An 18,118-nucleotide genomic window follows, 5' to 3' on the forward strand; every position below is an offset into this window, starting at 1 on the left:
CCTTCAAGTGCTATCTAACAGGCTCCCAAAAAGTCAAGATTGTGGATGCTAGACATTTTTATCATTGCCAAAACTGTAGTCAGTTTTTTGGTTTTTTTTAAGGTGCGAATGTCAAACGTGATGGTGCATAACATAAAACACCTGAGAGAGGTGCCCATGGTAGATAAAAATGGGAGGCATCTGATGGACCTTTAAAACCTCAACAAACTGTTCACATTTTTTTCAAAAACATATCAGGACATGGCCCAAAATAGCAAAAAAAGCTTGTTTAAAAGTTACAAGAAAATTACCTGAAAAAATGCAGAAAAGAAGCCAAAAACCAAGAAAAGGTTTGAAAATGTGCTGTAAAATATACAAATGTAGCTGACCTATTCACCCAGCCTGTAGTATGCAGATAGGCTGAGTGAACTAATGATAGTGACTAACATGCAGTGAATTGTCACAAACTAAACTGCAGATAATCTGTTGAACATGGCCCGACAAAGCAAAGCAGCTGAACTGCTAAATCTTAAATAGTAGTTGTTGAGATGTTTCACGTACTCTTCAGACTCTGTGTAGGCAAACTGTCTAAATGAAGTTACACCCTTTGTTTTTTCTCACCGGCCTCCAAGGTGAAAGAAGAATCCAAAAATGAAAATTCTCGATGAATCGAAGTCATAAGTGTCCACATTCAACATCGACAAAACTAAAACATCATTTTACAAACTCACACAAGTGATTTATCCCAACAGACAGACCTTTTCAAAGGAGAACTGAAGTGAAAGTGAAACATATTTATGCTGCCTTCAAAGCCAGACTCCCCTGACAAAAACAATCATTTTACCTCGCTGAACACAGGAGCTGCTGGTCTAACACAGCCGCCATCACTGAGTTTTAAAGGGTTAGTTGGGATGCACCAAAGTCTAAAAGAACTAACTGATCCAGGCAGCGGTAGACCTGCAGCTCCTGTGTTCAGCGAGGTAAAGTTACTGTTTTTGTCAATGGAGTCTGGCTATAAAGAGAAAAATTTCACTTTCGCTTCAGTTTTAAATACTGTTTTTAGTAAATATGCATGTGTTTGGGAAGTACTGAGCATACGACTGGATAAATGAGACTTAGATTATACTGTACGAGTTGTGTGAGAGTTTGTAAACAGATGTTTTGATCTAATTTTGCTGTTGTTAAATGTGGACCCCTATCACTTCAATTCATAAAGAATTTTTTCCATTTTGGGATTCTTCGTTCACCGTGGAGGCATGCAAGAAAAACATCTTCACTAATGTCATGTAACATGGGGGATAAATTGATGTACAAATTATCATTTTGTCTGTGAAGTATTCCTTTAACAAGTGATATTCAGTTCAAAATATGATTCAACAGCAATGAACAAACACAATGTACCAAACTAAAACAGGTGCTGGACTTTTGATGACTCGCTTCCAAAAACACCAACACAGGAGCTATCATGGATGATTACAATCGTAGAGGCCAGTGTGGGAGCTGCTTTGGTTTGAGAGGCATTCAAGTGGGTCTATTAATACCAGGAGATCGAAGGCTCAACACACCAAAAAAGACCAGTTTCGAAGCCTTTGGGACATCTGAAATGTTGCCAGGGTCATAGAGGATTTATGTAGCACAATTAAATATTTTATACAAGAAAGAGGTTTCGGTTATTTCAAAAATCTTATGTGATACATTTGTAGCTTCCTCTCTGATCTTCAAGTGACGGGCCAAACACATTTGAGAAACCTTAAATTTAGAATGACTTTTTTGCTATTATTGTGACTGCATTTTGTGTTTTGAGCGCAGCTTGCCATCTAACAAAGTGCTCTCATGCCTTAACAGCATCAAGCTCCCATGATACCAAAACGACCCCGCCGGCTACCCTGCGGTGCCCCTCACCTGCCTCATGAACCTGCGCAGTCGCTAATGATACGGGGTGAGGCCGAGGCTGAGAAATCACCAATAGATGCCTTCAACAATGTATGAGCCTGCTGTTTTTCTGCAAGAGATCCAATCTTTCTCACCACCCCCAAATGCACAAACACACAAACGGCGTGCGCTCAGAGCAGGAGTGCTCGCGGTCGGCTGATTGGGTCCCCGGTGAAGGAAGCCTGAGAGTCACACGTAAGTCACAGATGGCTCCTCCAGCCGCTCTGCCATCTTCAAATGGGCCGTACAAGGTTGTTATCTACATTCAGAGAGGAATGGAAGAGCTAATGCCCAATATTTGTACACTCACCTTTGAAGGGGGTTGTTGCAAAAACAAGATATCTTTTGCTTGAAAACATCTGACAGCTGCACTTACAAAAATTTTTAGCATGAAAGCACAAAACTCCCCGCTACAACCCGCCATGGGGATAAACCCTCTGGAAATGACTGAAATTCTGTCGCTTACAGGAAAAAGTGCTGCCGTTCCCCCTTTTTTTCCTCAGTGAACGTTTCCTGCCTCAAAAACAACCATTTCTTGACGAAACACGTAGGTGGCGGACAGCAATTTCAAGAATCTCATCACTCAATTTATGTTTCAAAGCCAGCGTGATGTCCCACAGGTGCTTGGTGAGGAATTTCAGTAAATAAAATTTGTTGTTTTGTTTCCTCATTGACTGTTATTTTGTTCCACACACAGATAAGAGAGCATCTCCTTCATTTAGCAGTAAATTACCGAAGCAATCTGAGTCCCACTTGAAGTCGCTTTTGCTGCTTAAGCAACCAAAAGCACAGAAAAGTGACAGATTCTCTTAAAGAATGAGTGTAATTATCCCTTTTTCTTCATTGGCTTCCATGAACCACTGAGCAGTGAATGTAAATTAAGATGATCTCTTCAGCAGCAGATACATGGCACATTAAAAGTCCAACAGCAACACAGATGTTTGTGAGACGGACTGGAGACACTGTGAGGTGTGTTTCTTACCTATGTGTTTTCCATACATGTGGTAGAAGAAGCCGAAGCAGTAGGCAGGTGGGTTGGTGATGCCGTAAGGGTTTTTAGGAGCCACGTTGAAAAAAGGACTCACAAGCCGTGCCTGGTCCCCTTCCTTTCGTGGTCTTGACGTCTCAATATACATGTAGAAACCTTAAAACAAAGGGACACATAAAACACACACATAAGACATACGTTAACATACAGGAGGCTACTGCAAGCAAGATTTAATAGTAGACGAAATATCTTGAGTGCAAAATGTTAAATATAATAAACTGCAGTGTAAATAATCAGGATGCAATACAATTAAAGGGTAATTTTGGTTTAATTCCACATATTTTGAAGTTTTGTCAGTCTGTATCAGTTTTATTTCACCGTACTCGCCAAGTCAGGAAAAAGGAGCGGTCAGGTGATTACGCGAGTTGTAAACAAGCCGAAACTTTACCCAGATTATCCAAACTACTTCATTTGGAGGTAAAAACAAAGGGGACCACTGGACATCCAAGATGCCAAGGAGGACCACGGCCAACCTGACACAACTGTGTCAGGAGGCCAACATTTCTGTCTTTAACCCTTTTAACTCTTGCTGAATGTAATGTCATTTGTTGGAACATCTTTAAATGATTTACAGTCCTTAAATCTGTACAACCCAAAATAAAGGTTATAAATGAATTCAGTTACGGTTCTTGGTTTTGGTGTGCCACCGCAACACTGTCAGTGTCCGCCTGTTTGAAAAATGTCCGGCGGCACCACAGAAAGTGAACATCCCCTGAGTTGGTCACAATCCATTAGTGCATGTTAAAACTTTGCACAGCTGTTTACACATCTGTGTAACGTGTGTGACTGTTGGTGAATCATGTTTACTGCCCCACTGCCACATTTCCAGATCTGTTATTGCTACCTATAGAACAACCGTACAGTATGTTATAGTATAGTATATAGCAAATACTTTCTGAAAACATATCCTCGGGACATCGGACAAAGTCATTGTGTCTCACTGGGAAACTGCACAAACAGTGGAAGTCCCCTTTGAAAAATATGAGAGTTTTTGCCATGCATTGTTCCCACTACTTTCTGACTGCCTACTGATACACCAGCAAATTATTTGTCACCGTCCGCACTGGGGAAAAAAGGCATCTGTGGTCATGCTCAGCTGCTTTTTCAGCCAGTCTGTGATAGCATGATGGAAATGAAACCTTCCATATCAGAGATAAGAGAGCAAGGCTTCCTACGAAGGACAGTTCTCCTTTTACTAATAGCAATAACCTGGGGCAATTTGAGACGATAACAATGGGGTTACATTTATGCTCCCTCGCTCTGACAGTGGTGGACAGCAGCGGTGACGAGCGGCGCTCTGATTGTGTCTGAGCCGCATGATGTGAAGCCAGTCTCTGTCCTGCTGCAGGCGCAGGGAAGGACACTAGTGAGCGGCTCCACGCCCCTCCAGCCAAAATCAAATGGAATATCTCCCTCTGTTGAATCTCATATCAGATAATTACACGCAAAGAGGAATGGGGCCGGTAATGAAATGCTGGACATTTTGAAACCATTAGGTGATTAAAGCCAATGCATTATTTACTGCTTCAGCTGCTGCTGGTGCCACAGCACCATAATAGGCACTTATGATCCACCACGGATATCTTCCATCAGCGGATTCATATAAAATCCTCAGACGGTTTCCTGCAAATCCAATTATTTAAGTTCTTTATTCATTAGGTTCTTAAATATTGAATACCTGCACATGTAACCAACATATTGAACACTAGATTCTAAGCAGATTTCTCTAGTTTAGGTACCCATGGAAACAGCCACAGATTGTCAGCTACAAGATAAGCTTGAAAATAAATGATCAAGGCTGCTCATTGTTAAACTATGCTGCATCAAGCCACTGATGACACAATGAGTACAGCTAAAATCATCTATTATGCAGTTTGGAACACTTAAATCTTTCCAACTTTATTCAGCACATCAAAAAAAGTGAAACTTTGAGCGAAGTGCTTGCATGTACTGTGTAAAGGTAATGCTGCTAATTGTATATTTTGCCACGCATTTTAGCAGTAACATGATAATGACACTGTGTGCCGCTGCTCTGTGGGGATTCACGTATTCATGCATGGATTACGTAAGAAATAACAGAGTGGTGTCCATTTAAATGTGTGCATTCAACCAGCGTTTTTCCAATCCAGTGAGCAGGTGCAATGTTTCCAGTTACAATGACAGCTGGCAAACATAATCACCTACACGTACATCAAACGGGTTTTTTTTTCTATTTGTGTATAGTGCATCAATATAATTTTTTCCGCTATATAAATAAATCCCCATCTGAGAAATTCAACTTGGTCAATGGTTAGTGAATGTTTTTTATACATGTAACTCTCTGTATACTAACCATACATGTTCTTGTTTAGTATCGTGGGGAGCTTAGCAATTCAGAGTTTCTGATAAAGTGCCCCAGGGATGATGTTGTTCTGTAGGCCAACCTGTAAGTTAGCATTGATGTGATTCCCTTGTGAAAAAAACGCCTATGGGATTTTTCCATTGGATCACTGCAGAAAATAAGCTCTGTGGAAGACAAACGTTTTGTTGAGCAAGATAATTTTGACAAATGAACAAGATTTTTGAAGTGTAAATGTAACTGTCAGATGTAAAAAGCTATTGCTAGGGCTTACACAAACTACACTATGGTTGTGTTGCCGCCACTACGAGGCTGTAAAGCCACGTTCGGCACGGTTTGGCGTGGTGTCGTTCTCTAGTGTCATTAAGCCACTTTTTGGTATTCACTGACATATTTTATGTTGTAGAAAAAAAAAACAAGACAGTCTCTTCAGCTTGTATTGAACAAAGACCTTTTCAAGGTTTTTTAGGACTCATTACTTAGGTTTTCTATTCAACTGCAGATTATTACACATGATTTGACTGCTGTAAAGACAAAGTGCCAATCACTGTGACATTGTGCATATGATACGATATCAGCGAACACTCTTAGCTCCACATAGTTTGTTTTCTCAGCGTCTTTTTTCAGTTGTTCCCTGCGAGGAATCACAAATTTGAGTTTGAACACTCCAGTCCTAAGATTTGGGAGAGGGTTTTTCATGTTTAGTAATATTTTTGGACTTTCTTAGACAATAGAAATAACATGCAGAATTTTTAAAATGATTGTAGTCCCCCTTTAACTCGTTCTTAATGACTAAATACATGATTTCGAGCTAAAAGGTTGAGGCTTAAGCTACCAGTCCTCCTAAGAAATCAGATTTGTTTTTGCGGAGGATGAAAACTGAGTATCCACCTTCTGTCCATCAGCAGAAAAAAACTTCACTGCCCCTCCCGACCAGATACTTGCTAAATGAGACAGACCCTCCATCTGTTTCTGATATTAATCATTCACACTATGACAGATTAGTTGCAAATATGTCCAAATTTGTCATTGAGTGGTGAGTTTAATTCACTTATACACGCTGTCTTAATAAACTGGAGTTTCACAATTCTCTCTGATGCTGCCGATGGTTCTGACACGCTCATAGTGACGGCTGCAACGTCAAAAAAAGACTGATCTAACAAAAGAATCGGCTTACTTTTGAAGCAGAATTGAATGGATGGACCTATTTTTAACTTATTTTATGGATTTATTTTCGATTTTGACAACTTGTCTTGACAGATTGAATTCTTTTCTCCTCTCCAGTAATAAAACTTTGTTTTATTGTTACTTCAATTCAGTGTTTGAGCTTCACTGTGCACAATAATGTACGTGCAGAGTTTGTTTTTACATTTGCTGATGGGGGGAAAGTTCCTCTGTGCTCACCTTAAATCTCTGCAGTTTACAGTGTGGTGTGGAAACTTGAGGGCCTTCACAGCACACACACTGAGAACAGACTTTTCTTTTACAAAGTAAAAAAGTAAGTTTTTTTTACATTGTCTGTCCAACATATTCATAACTTTGTTTGTGAATCAGTGACAACACTCTAACATTATATATGAAGAAAATAAGGAAAAGCATAATGGGTCACCTTTAATGTTGGAGCAGATAAATACAATGTTTAACCCTCTGAAACCTGGGAAAATGAGCTTTATTTCTTTAAAAAAAACATAGGAAGAAGGCAAGAGGAACTCAAGAAGAAATGCTTGTAAACTAGTAAAAGGAAAAAGTACAAAAAAAATTACCAGTAATTCTGTGAAATAATTTAAAATATATAATTATGCTAATTATAATTATAGAGTTCTCTGGACAGTTTTTCTAATTCCACTAATTTCTTGCAATGTGCACACAATCTCTTGCCAAGTTGTTCTTTGCCTTTTTCCCCCCAAGAAATCAAACTAATTTGCTCAGTGTTCAAAGGTGCTTGTGAGGCCACCTGAATGCATTAAAAGTGATGTCGATCCAGGTTTCAAAGGGTTAAACATTTGATCTTGCTCTCTGGTGTTATTTTTTGAAAGTTAACCGTCATACTCTTTCGATACCGAGTATTTCTTTCACGACAGCTGATTGGACAACCAGTTTTGGGAGGAACGCGAGAGATTCACAGTGGGTCATGGTTAGTATTTCAGAAGTACCTACCCTGTTTGGAACCACTGCGGTCACCGCTGGGTCCGGTGTTTGGTGTGTACTTGGTATCGCGTGTAGCAGCGCTGTGCCGCGTCCAGTCGAAATCATCATTCTTGTCCTGGGTGAACATGCAGATGGGCTCCTCCTCGAAGCTGCAGTGGAACTCTCCTGGTGAGCGACGGAGCAGAACCACATTCACGTCGTTATAAAAGAGCGGGAAGTTATACACTGCCTAGAAGATACGCTTTATGTGCAGTGTGACACCTACTGTGTATTTATGAGATTTATGAATGTGCATGTGTCTCTGGGGGATATACCTTACATAACGGCAAATTCCTAATTACACCATATGATCTGATGAACAGAGTTTCTAAATTAAGATGTGACCTCCCGCTGACTGTAGTGGAGACGTCAGAGAGTCTCTGGAGAGAGACAAAGCTGAAAAAAAAAACCCTGAAAAAAACCCAATGGCAGTGTGTGTGTGTGTGTGTGTGTGTGTGTGTGTGTGTGTGTGTGTGCATCAGCCACGCCCCTAATTATGCACAACTGTAAAGTCTGAATAAAATGTAAATGGGTGAGTTATATAAAAATGTAACCCCTGTACAGTTGTCATGTATGTATATTTTAACTATAGACTCTGAAACAGTTTGTCGTATTCAGCTGTAAAAGTGTTTGTTTCTGTTGTAGAGTTAGGCATTTTAGCATGGGGGTCTATGGGGACTGACTCACTTTAGAAGCCAGCCCCTAGTGCCCATTAGAGGAACTGCAGTTTTTTGCTGCTTGATTTTTTCCAAGTGATATTTTTTGGGTTTTTTTGAGCCATGAAAATAGAACATAAAGCTGCCATAAATTAGGAATAAAATCTCCCCATGTAACCATACCCCTGGATGCCCCTAGCTCTAAACTGGTCTCCCAGTGTTTACAATATCTGGCTCTTTCCCTGGTCTTTCAGCTACATAAAATAGGCTACTGATGACATGCTTCAATAGTAATAATCCAATACTATGATAATATAAGTCTAACAGATGACATTCTGCAATTTTAATTTGGATACTTTTGGTTAAGAAAAATCTGCCACTTTTTGGATCAACCTGAGTACCAACTTCTCAGGCCCTGAACGGTATTTTTGTTCAACATGCTCTTGACGGTTTAAAATTGGTGGTGGTGAGGATGTAAAGAAGGCGGCTTTCACAGATCTGTCACAAATGTTTATCTGGTTGGTTCCTGAAGTTTGTTTATGAAAGGCATCTCACTTACACTGCAGGTTCCTGTTTTTTCAGGGCTATGACCCCAGTTCCTACTTTTTGAAAACACACAGTGTTTAGAGACAGTGTGCAGAGGAACTGACTCTGACTTCTCTGTCTATTACTTTTGGCATTTAGTGAGAACGTATTGGACAAAGTTCAAGTAGTTTAATATATATTTTTTCATTACAGCAGCACTGACTTTCACACTAACTGCGCTCTCCTGGCTGAAAGTCTGTTCGTTTGACCTATCAACCTCCCCTCCTTGCTGACCTACGCAGACTTTCTCACTCTTTATTCTACAGCAGCTGCTCTGACCATCAAGTGTTGCTGCACATTTGTTTACATTGGAGTCATTTGAAAACCTGGCGGGTCTCATTAGCACTTTTTTACACGGAGATATCTCTTTTTTGTGCTTCATTTTTACAGAGAACCACTCCAGTGTGCGATTTTAGACAGCATGCTGGCATAATGAAAACAGACGTAATGTTTAACATAACAGCCTCTCGTGTGACATATACCATATGCAGCAGCGCTTTATAACCAATAACAATGACAAAACATGGCAATAAAAATCATTTACGGTCTCTGTTACATGGCAGCTGATCTCATCCTTTGCTCAGAGCATAAGGAGCTACTGAATCTCATTGATTTCCAAATATGTGGACATTTACAGCCGCTGTTCTTCTTCTTTGAGTCAGTTGCTCCCGTGATGGATCAAACACACAATACATTTTCAAAGCAAGCAAAACTTTATATAGCACATTTCATTCCAGGTACAATGTGCTGCAAAGGGCCTTCTGGGTCAGTGTCACACACCGAGGGGCATGACAAAACGTCAGAATTTGACGACCTGGGAATTACAACGGGCTGCAGAAGAAGTATAACTTTAATAAAAAGTTAATCTGTTGAACCTGCTTATCATTTTGATTAACTCTTTTTTTGAAGTAAAAATAACTGTCCTTGGAGGTTTTGTAGTGTCTCACTAGCAGGACTGTGTAATCAGTTTTTAAAAATGACACCGCCTCCCTCCATCTCTATCACTCTTCATCACTCTCTGTAGTCGAGGTGCAGGTGCAGATTTGGTTCTCTCCCTGCCTTCCTCCTCACCCTGCCCTTTCCGCTGCACTCCACGCCCCTTTGACTGCAATTTTTAAACTAGTGGAGTGTGCAGCGAGGGAGTTGAACCTAAAGTTCACCCTTCAAGAAAAAAACAAAAGTAATTCTCCTGCGTGGGTCATGATAGGTCACATGTAGGAGTGCGTCTAACAGTGAATGTACTAACGAATGGTGAGAAATCACACGTGTGAGGAACTAACTCAGTCAGTTTAATGAAGGGGTAACGGCGGTATCAGCTGTGTCAAAACCTCAATTTTAATCCACGTAACAAACAAAGAAAAAGCTAACCAGAGGACACGCTGCTGCTGAGCTGTGTCCTCAAAGAGATAGTAAAAAGGAGCATTTGGATTCAGGATGCAGGCGTGTGTTCTGATAAATATTCATTGATTTATTAAAACGTAGCTGGGAGCAGTTTGGAGTGGTGACCTTGAGAGGAGCAGAAACGGCAGCTTTTACTCAGGTAATGGAGGTAACATAGACTGAGGTAGAGCGTGGGAGGATGGACCAAAGGAAGGAAGAGGGCAGTGATGCTGCGAGGCAGAGAAACAGATAGAAAGTGAGAGCAGGAGAGAAACAAGTGGTGGAGTGGGAGAGAGGAGGAAGGGGCTGGGTTGCGGGCATTCTTGACTCTTCTCCTCATAGGCATGCAGATTTAAATGGAGGTCTAGCTCCGGGGGCTAGACACTAACGCCCCCATCCTCTGTGAGCTAAACTAAACGCTTTCGCCTTGTGCGCCCGGGAGAGATAGGAGGATTTGGAGGAGAGGCAGAGGAAGGGAGGAGGGAGGAAGAGGAGGCGTGCAGGTAAGATAGTTTCCTTCAGGGATTTGGATAATGATGTTGGTGATTAGGATGTTTGTTATTATGTTGGCAATGTTTGTGTGAACACCCACCAAAAAATATATATCTATATAAATAAATAAGCCTCAATTCACAGCAGCACACTGCAGCACAGCAAACAATGATTAAGTGTGGATTCTCAAGGCGTGAATAATGTGAATTTGTAAAGTTTTCACAATGAAATGTGTCATAAATGGGACTAAGCATTAAAGACTGTAAACATACGGCACAGATGCATGCATAAGTAATGCTCGCAAAGCACAGAGCGTGCAAATGTGCTCACGCACACACACACACACATGCACAAACGCACACACAAAAGCACATGCAAATACACTCCATCCTTAATTCACAATGTCCTGTAGAGATTTAAAGGGATAGTTTAGATTTTTTGTACTGAGGCTGCATGGATTATTTCCTACCATTATTTTACAATGTCAATACCGTAAATTACTTCAACATCATTTTGCAGTAGAATTTGAGGTTTACAGTGTAATATTGGTTCCAAAGAGCATCAAGATTTACAGTGTTTTACTGTATTACACAAAACTACAACAAACAACACATTTTGATTTATTTTTACAGCAGTTTGTTACAGTGTAGATTTCTGCTGAATTATGTGTAGTTGCCATAATTCTAGCATTAATTTCAAGGGTAAAACCTGCACATTACTGTTATAGTGTAGACAGGATTTTACATACGGTTGATGCCAGTTTTCACGCCCCCAGTTTGGACAAACAGACTAGAATCCGACACGGAAGCTAAACAGTTTAGAAGTATTTTAGCCACCTAAAAAAAGAAAAATCTATTTTAGCTTAAGTGTGCACAATATTTTAAATATTTTCACTGCTTTACTTTGCTATTAGACAGTGATTTCTAACAGGAAAATGAAGCCGTTACGTCACTCTCTTCAATGCCAGACTCCATTGAGAAAAACAGTAATTATAGCTGGCTGAACACAGAAGCTGCTGGTCTGCTTCTAACTCAAACAGTTATTTTGTTGGTGTTATCGTGTGACTTTAGCATTTAAAAAGGTTGATTTAAAATCATGTAAGTCACACAATAACACAACAAACTAACTGCTCGAAGCAGCGGTAAGACAGCAGCTCCTGTGGTCAGTCAGCTAGAATTACTGCCTTTTTCAATGGAGTCTGGTGGCTTTCACAAGAACATAAATGTGCAACTGGATAACAGCTCCCCCGCCGAAACCGTCTGTCTAACGTCAGAGTAAAGTGGGAAAAATACTCCCAATATGGCACCCACTTAAACTGATATTGATTTTTTTTTTTATGGGACTTTATTTAGATGGCTAAAATCTGTTTTGTTGTTGACCCAGTCCACAGCAGTAGACTGCTTACGTGTCCGATTCCAGCCTGCTTCTCCAAACTTGAGGCGTGCCGACTGACATCTACTGTTTGTAATACACTGACTATGGATAAGTACCCTCAACCGCTTCAAAATATCCAAACTATCTCTTTAAAGCTCCCAACATGTCAAACTGCCTGATGCAGGTTAACCCAGAGTTGAAAGGAAAGCTTATTTGTCATACTTCATTTAATGCTACTTAAGAATACTTAGACGGATCTTCCAGTGCAGTGCGACATGTTGAGAGCCAGATCTCTACGGGACGTGCAGTTACTTTGAGTCTCCCCACTGATCTCACAGACGGTGCTGTGCAGACAGAAGGAGCTCGCTCTCTGTCGAGGCATGCTAAGTGAGGTGCACATTACTTACTCAGGTGAGGGTTGATGGGAGCTGTGAAAGAGAAAGGCCAGGGACAGTCATTAGTACAGAATATGTTAGCCGTCTGTCAATACGTGAAACACTTCTTAAAAGGAAATGAGAGCACAGCACTCAAACTGTCGCACTTTACAAAAACCTTTGCCTGATAAAATGTGCTGTCTACATCAGGTTATACACAATACAAGCATGCACACAGTAGCTGCTGCTATTAACCTTTTGTCCTGCTGTCATTTGCTGTTTAGGCACAGAGCTAATAAAAGTCTACATCTGTGATATTTCACTTACAGCCCGTGAGCCAAATCTGCCCCCCCCCCCACCCAAACCGTTTTCAAATACACAATAAAAATAAAGTGATTCACACTGGGAACTGTTTTTGTACTTTTAGCATACATGAAGTGCCAGAGTGCATAAAACAGCATCAAAACAGAGCTTGTTTATCAAATGAAGAGTGAGTGGAGGATCCCCCCCCCGACAGAAGTCCTAGTTAAGTCCCTAATGTCCTAAAATTCTACAAATGTTCTGAAATCCTGGAAATGTCTTAAAAATCCTCGAAACATCCTAAAATTGTAAAAATGCCCTGAAATCCGAAATGTCATTTTCCAATGGTGGCCTTCAATCAAAACAGGAGGAGTATCTCTGCTCTACTTGTATAAAACTTCGAGCTGGCGCACTTTGCTCAGTGTTCGTCTGTCATAAAGCTAAATGAAAGAGGCCCATGGGAAGCCTGGGAATATTGTCCTGTGATATTAAAACACTGGAAGCATATTAGAGTGTGTACGCTCCATCTTCAGCTATTGCTTTTACAGTGCATGAATAAACACGTCGCTAAACAGGAAGCAACACATGCATGCACAATGCAATTATTATTGAGCAGACAGAAAGAGAGAAATGTCTGGGATTTAAAGTGGAAAAGGTGACAGCAGTCGTTCGCCGCCTGTTATCAAATGTAAAAGACAGAGGGATTAGGAAGACCGGCCTGACCACATTAATAAGCTTATAGCGCAACTGCTTATCATTATTGCCATTTACCGGCATCGCTGATGTTCTTGTTCAAGGTGACTTCCATTTAGAGCACTAAGCCTATTTTACACTTCCATTTAGACGCCAATAAATCATAAAAATAAAATGAGTAATAATCACAAGTGTTCCTGCTAATCGCTTTCCTGTAACATCCTTGATTCTTCCCGTGTTTTCAGCACCGCCATTACTGGAACTTTCAGATCTGATGACTTGAGTCCATTGAAACGCACGCATTTCGCATTCTGTCCACCTCAGCGCGGTTCAATGCTTCCCTCATTGATAATTTAAGAGGCTACCGCCGCGGCAAACACAGAAAGGTCAAGGGTATCACACGGAGTTGCAACGAGCCAGTTAGTCGGCACTTCACTTTTTGCAGAGTAAATACCATTTAACCTGTCAAGAAGATTCATGGGCATTTTCCTGATCGATTGCTGACCATCTGAATAGATGCGATACATCAGCTTTACCACAAAACTACGTCACTGTCTGATTTATGAAAGCTCGCCGTTCGTTGGGAGGAGGGGATTGATTTTAATCTAACCAATTAAAGTGAGTAATAACAAATCATTCCTACAAAGGAAAACATGTACTGAGGAGCGGGGAAGTACCGCTGGGATGGTGGAATCGTTCTTTTAAAAAGCAGAAACCTCGAGTAGTGATTTCTGTTTATTGCTGCAGCGTTCATGGAAATGTGTGTTCACTTGCACAAAGACACAGAGAGAGAGGCAGGAAAAGAGAGAAAGAACAAACCATCGCATTTCCAATTGAATCATATAAAACATTCAGTGAACTGCAACACTGCAGCTGGAGCCTCGCCACCAGAGCACAAAGAACAGGCTGTACGACCTCATCGTATAAAAGCTTTAATAATCTTATTACTGATTGTGAAAATACCTGCATCCAAAAACTGACTCTAGCTGCACAGAGTGGCACCGCTGCAATAAAAGTCTCTGCAGAGAGGGAGGAAATCATCCCGGCTGTTGCAGAGAAAATGTTTTAAATGACAACTTACAGCCTCGGGCCGGTGAAACGGATGCTGAGTTTTCTGACAAAACTCTTTTCTTTCAGCCCCCCCCCACTCGCCGGTTCTTTCCCTCTCCCGTTTCCTGCAGCACTCGTCGCTCGCCCTCCTCCCCCAACCCTTCCTGCTGCCCTCTTCCTTCTTCCAAGACTGTGGTTATGAAAATATGTTTCCTTGTCAGTTTTTTTTTTTACCTGCAGCCTCCCCAGGCTGACTCATGGTGCCTTAGTCCAGATGAATGTGTCTGCTCGAGCAATGTCTCTACCCCCACTGAGGAAATCAAGCTAAGCACAGAGCACGCCCAGAGGCTACTTGACTACCGCCGTGTATGCACACACACTCTTAAACACACAAACATATAATTTACAATTTTGATGACCTGATTTGATATGTGGAAACAAAAAAAACAACAAAAAAAATAAATTCAGATCAACATCTCAACCATTTAAAACAAAGCAATCTTGCCAAAATTTTGCAGCCTCGTCTTCAAAATCCTTCTGTGGCTCCTGGGTGGACCTCAAACACTCAAAATGCACTAAAGCAAAGGTGTGAAAGGCCCTCGAGCAAGCTGCAAAGGCTTTAAAAAATATCTCTTAGTTCTTTTTTGAATGCTGCAGCACTCGACTTTCCCTTCCGGCTACAAAAAACTCCAATAATGATCGAGGATGAAATGTAATTTTGATGTTTCTCAAGATAAACAGTCCCAGTGATCATGGTGTGAAGTGGAGTCTTTGAAAACGTCTGCTATGACAGGTAGGGTCTGGTATAAGCTTAGGGCGGTATCACACCATTAATGCATACAAGGGTATTTAGAAATCCAGGCAGTATATTTTCAATAAAACCAAAATACAGACGCTCTCCTTTGTGCTCTAACAGAGATGCTGTATTGAGGATGTATTGTATGCAGTGCACACCACACACCACCAGAGGTCAGTCTCTACCAGTAGAACACAAAGCTTTCCACCAAAACTTTCGCTTAAGTACCTTTTGGAACCGAAAGTAACCCGTACAGGGATGTAGCCACGCCCCAGATCTGTTCAGCGTTTCCTCTGCAGACAGCACAGTTGAATGTAGGCTGGGCCTGAGTTATCACCGCACCTCGTTTATTGTCTCCAGAACAAGGTTGCATGTCGACATTTTTAGAACAAAAAAGGATGGAGTGAGAGTCTCTTATGATGGGATATTCATAAAAAGCTAATGTTTGTGCATGAGTCCTTGTCAAGCAGCCGTGGCAGTTTGGTATAGCTGAAGCACACTAGAACTAAAAAAAAGCATATTTTCACATTTAACTTAGTGAATTAAGGGTTTATTTCAACCAAATCAGAGCTGTTCGACAGTGGAGTCACTAACCAGATGACTACCAAGACCAACCAAGACAGTTGTGGAAAGTTTGCGGCAGGTTGTGGATAGGCAGCGCCACACACAAATATTGTCATATACTGTATAACCTGGGACATTTCAGACGGGTATGAAAAAAGTCCTTTAAGTCCTTTAAGGGTACTGACCGAATTATGTCAGTACTACTGAGTACTGATTCATGTTAAATCTATCTGTGCCAAATTTTGGTACCTAGAGTGCATTTGGGTGAGAGCACTGGGATAAGACAAGAGACGAAAGTGCCGCAAAGCCTGGAAGCCACAGCGCTCCGAAGCCGGCAATGAAGCTCTGCAGAGCTGCCTGGTTCAACTTCAGACAGGAGGTGGAAGCTCCCTGAAGATGGGAAGCTGGTCATGGAGCGCCACAGCTGCTCTGTCAGCTTCCCATTGAGTCAAAACTCTCCCTGCAGCACCCATCTGCCCAAGTGGCAACCTCCGGGACTGAAAAATGAAGCCAACACGGATGTGCCAAAAATTGCAGATCTTTGAATGGCCACTTGGGGCTCGCTCCAGAAGCAAGTGAATCCCCATAGACCCCCTTCTTAAAAAGCCCAGCTTTATAGCATAGAAGTACACGTTTACAGCCTGGTACAAAAACAGTTTTGGTTTTCATAGCTAATTTCAACATTCATTAGCACTTTACCGGTGGGGAATTTTTATGCAATTCACCCATTTACTTGATTGTGGCTTAAAGTTACGCATAATCAAGGGTGGGTTACTTAAAGTGACAGGCTGTATAGCTCCAAAAAAAACCAATAAATGATAAGGACGGCCCAGATGTTGAATTTTGAAACCTCAAAACAAGAGTCCACAAACCAACAGGTGACATCATGGCTGCAATGCCATTATTTTACAGTGTATGGATCTGCCGTAATAGTTTTGCTGTCTGGTCTATTTTCTTTTCTATATTTTTTTAGTAATAGCCTCATATTACTGCTGGTAAAGCAAACACACACACACACACACACACACACACACACACACACACACACACACACACACACACACACTCACAAGCACATAGTCAGACAGCGGCGGAAGATCAGCTCCTTGTGTGAGAAGAAAAGCGCAGAGGAGCACAATTGCTTTTAGTCTCCTACGTCAACCCTGCAGCTTTCTCAAAAATTTAATTTTTGTTATTACAGAGAATGTACCAAAAAAAGAAAAAGGTACCGGTTCAACCCAAACAACAGGTCATGTCCTTAACCCAGGCATCAGGTGCAGCATGTCTGGTTTCTGCTTTTCCAACTCAAAGGACAAAACAAACTGTTGCTTGACGCATGACTGCCTTCCTTCCAAATTGCCTAATTTTGATTGAAACACAAAGTGAGCTCATTGACCGCCAGAGGACAGCGGTCCGTAGAGGCCGTTCTGGATACAAACACTGACTTCATCTTGGCTGGATTTCCTGCCCACCGGCCTGCGGCTGTATTACAAAGCAGCAGACAATTCTGTGGCTGCAGCCAAGTGTCCTCATACATAACAGCAGCACAGCTTCGTCTTTTTTTTTTTTTTTCACTGACCTCATATAATTCACACTCTCCGAGACTCCCATCCATCATGTTTAGGGGGTCTGGGTGGGTGCCATGACGTTCTGAGAAGACGCTGTGACGGCTTCACAGCTCCAGCCATCAGATGGAATAATAACAGCGTGGGCAAATGTAATTCAGCAATCTTCCCCTTCACGTCTCCAAGACAGAAATAACACGAGCGACATCACACTATTGTTTCCTTCAGTCAAACTGTGGCTCCCTAACAGAGGATGTAACCGCTCTGCACCGGTCCTGCAGTAACACATACAGACCAACGGCACACCCAAACACAGCCAGCCCATGTCCACCCATTTCCTGTGTGTTATCCCGCTCTTGCATCAGTGGGTGTCTGACACATTGATGCAATCAAGTGAATCCGTAATGGACTTCCACATGAATTAGCCTTTTCTGTGGTTTAAATAGAAAGTCGAGTATTGAAAAGAAAAAAATAAAGAGAACAGCAAAGTGCTCCGAGCAAATTAGCAAAAAGCAGCTAATGCACTGCTAATGCAAATATACAGGAAATAGTGTTCCTTATGCATTTATTTCAATTCAATGTATGATTATTTTTATATGTATTCAAATTTTGGTTGATGCACTTGTGTTTCAGTGTCAAAGTGCTATTTTCCTGAGCCGTTCAGCTCCACATTAGTTCAGTACTAAAAGTCACACAATAGCACGTACAAAACAAATGGTTGAGGCAGCAGCAGACGAGCAACTCCTGTGTGCTGTGAGGTGAAATTACAGTTTCTGTCATGAGTCTAGAGGCTTTGAACACAGTG

At 41.4% G+C, this 18,118-nt stretch overlaps 1 protein-coding gene across 1 annotated transcript in view; it reads right to left on the bottom strand.

Moving 5' to 3' along the window:
• LOC121955372 (MAM domain-containing glycosylphosphatidylinositol anchor protein 2-like) overlaps positions 1-18,118 on the bottom strand; it is a 250,182-nt gene that overhangs the window by 12,763 nt on the left and 219,301 nt on the right. Inside the window, exons 13-15 of the mRNA XM_042503302.1 lie at positions 12,379-12,399; positions 7,455-7,610; positions 2,894-3,055 (exon numbers count right to left, since the gene is read on the bottom strand). Coding sequence (XP_042359236.1) covers positions 2,894-3,055; positions 7,455-7,610; positions 12,379-12,399 — 339 coding nt within the window. The remainder of the gene's footprint in view (positions 1-2,893; positions 3,056-7,454; positions 7,611-12,378; positions 12,400-18,118) is intronic.

Source organism: Plectropomus leopardus, chromosome 16, assembly GCF_008729295.1.
Source record: "Plectropomus leopardus isolate mb chromosome 16, YSFRI_Pleo_2.0, whole genome shotgun sequence".
Classification (NCBI taxonomy): domain Eukaryota; kingdom Metazoa; phylum Chordata; class Actinopteri; order Perciformes; family Serranidae; genus Plectropomus; species Plectropomus leopardus.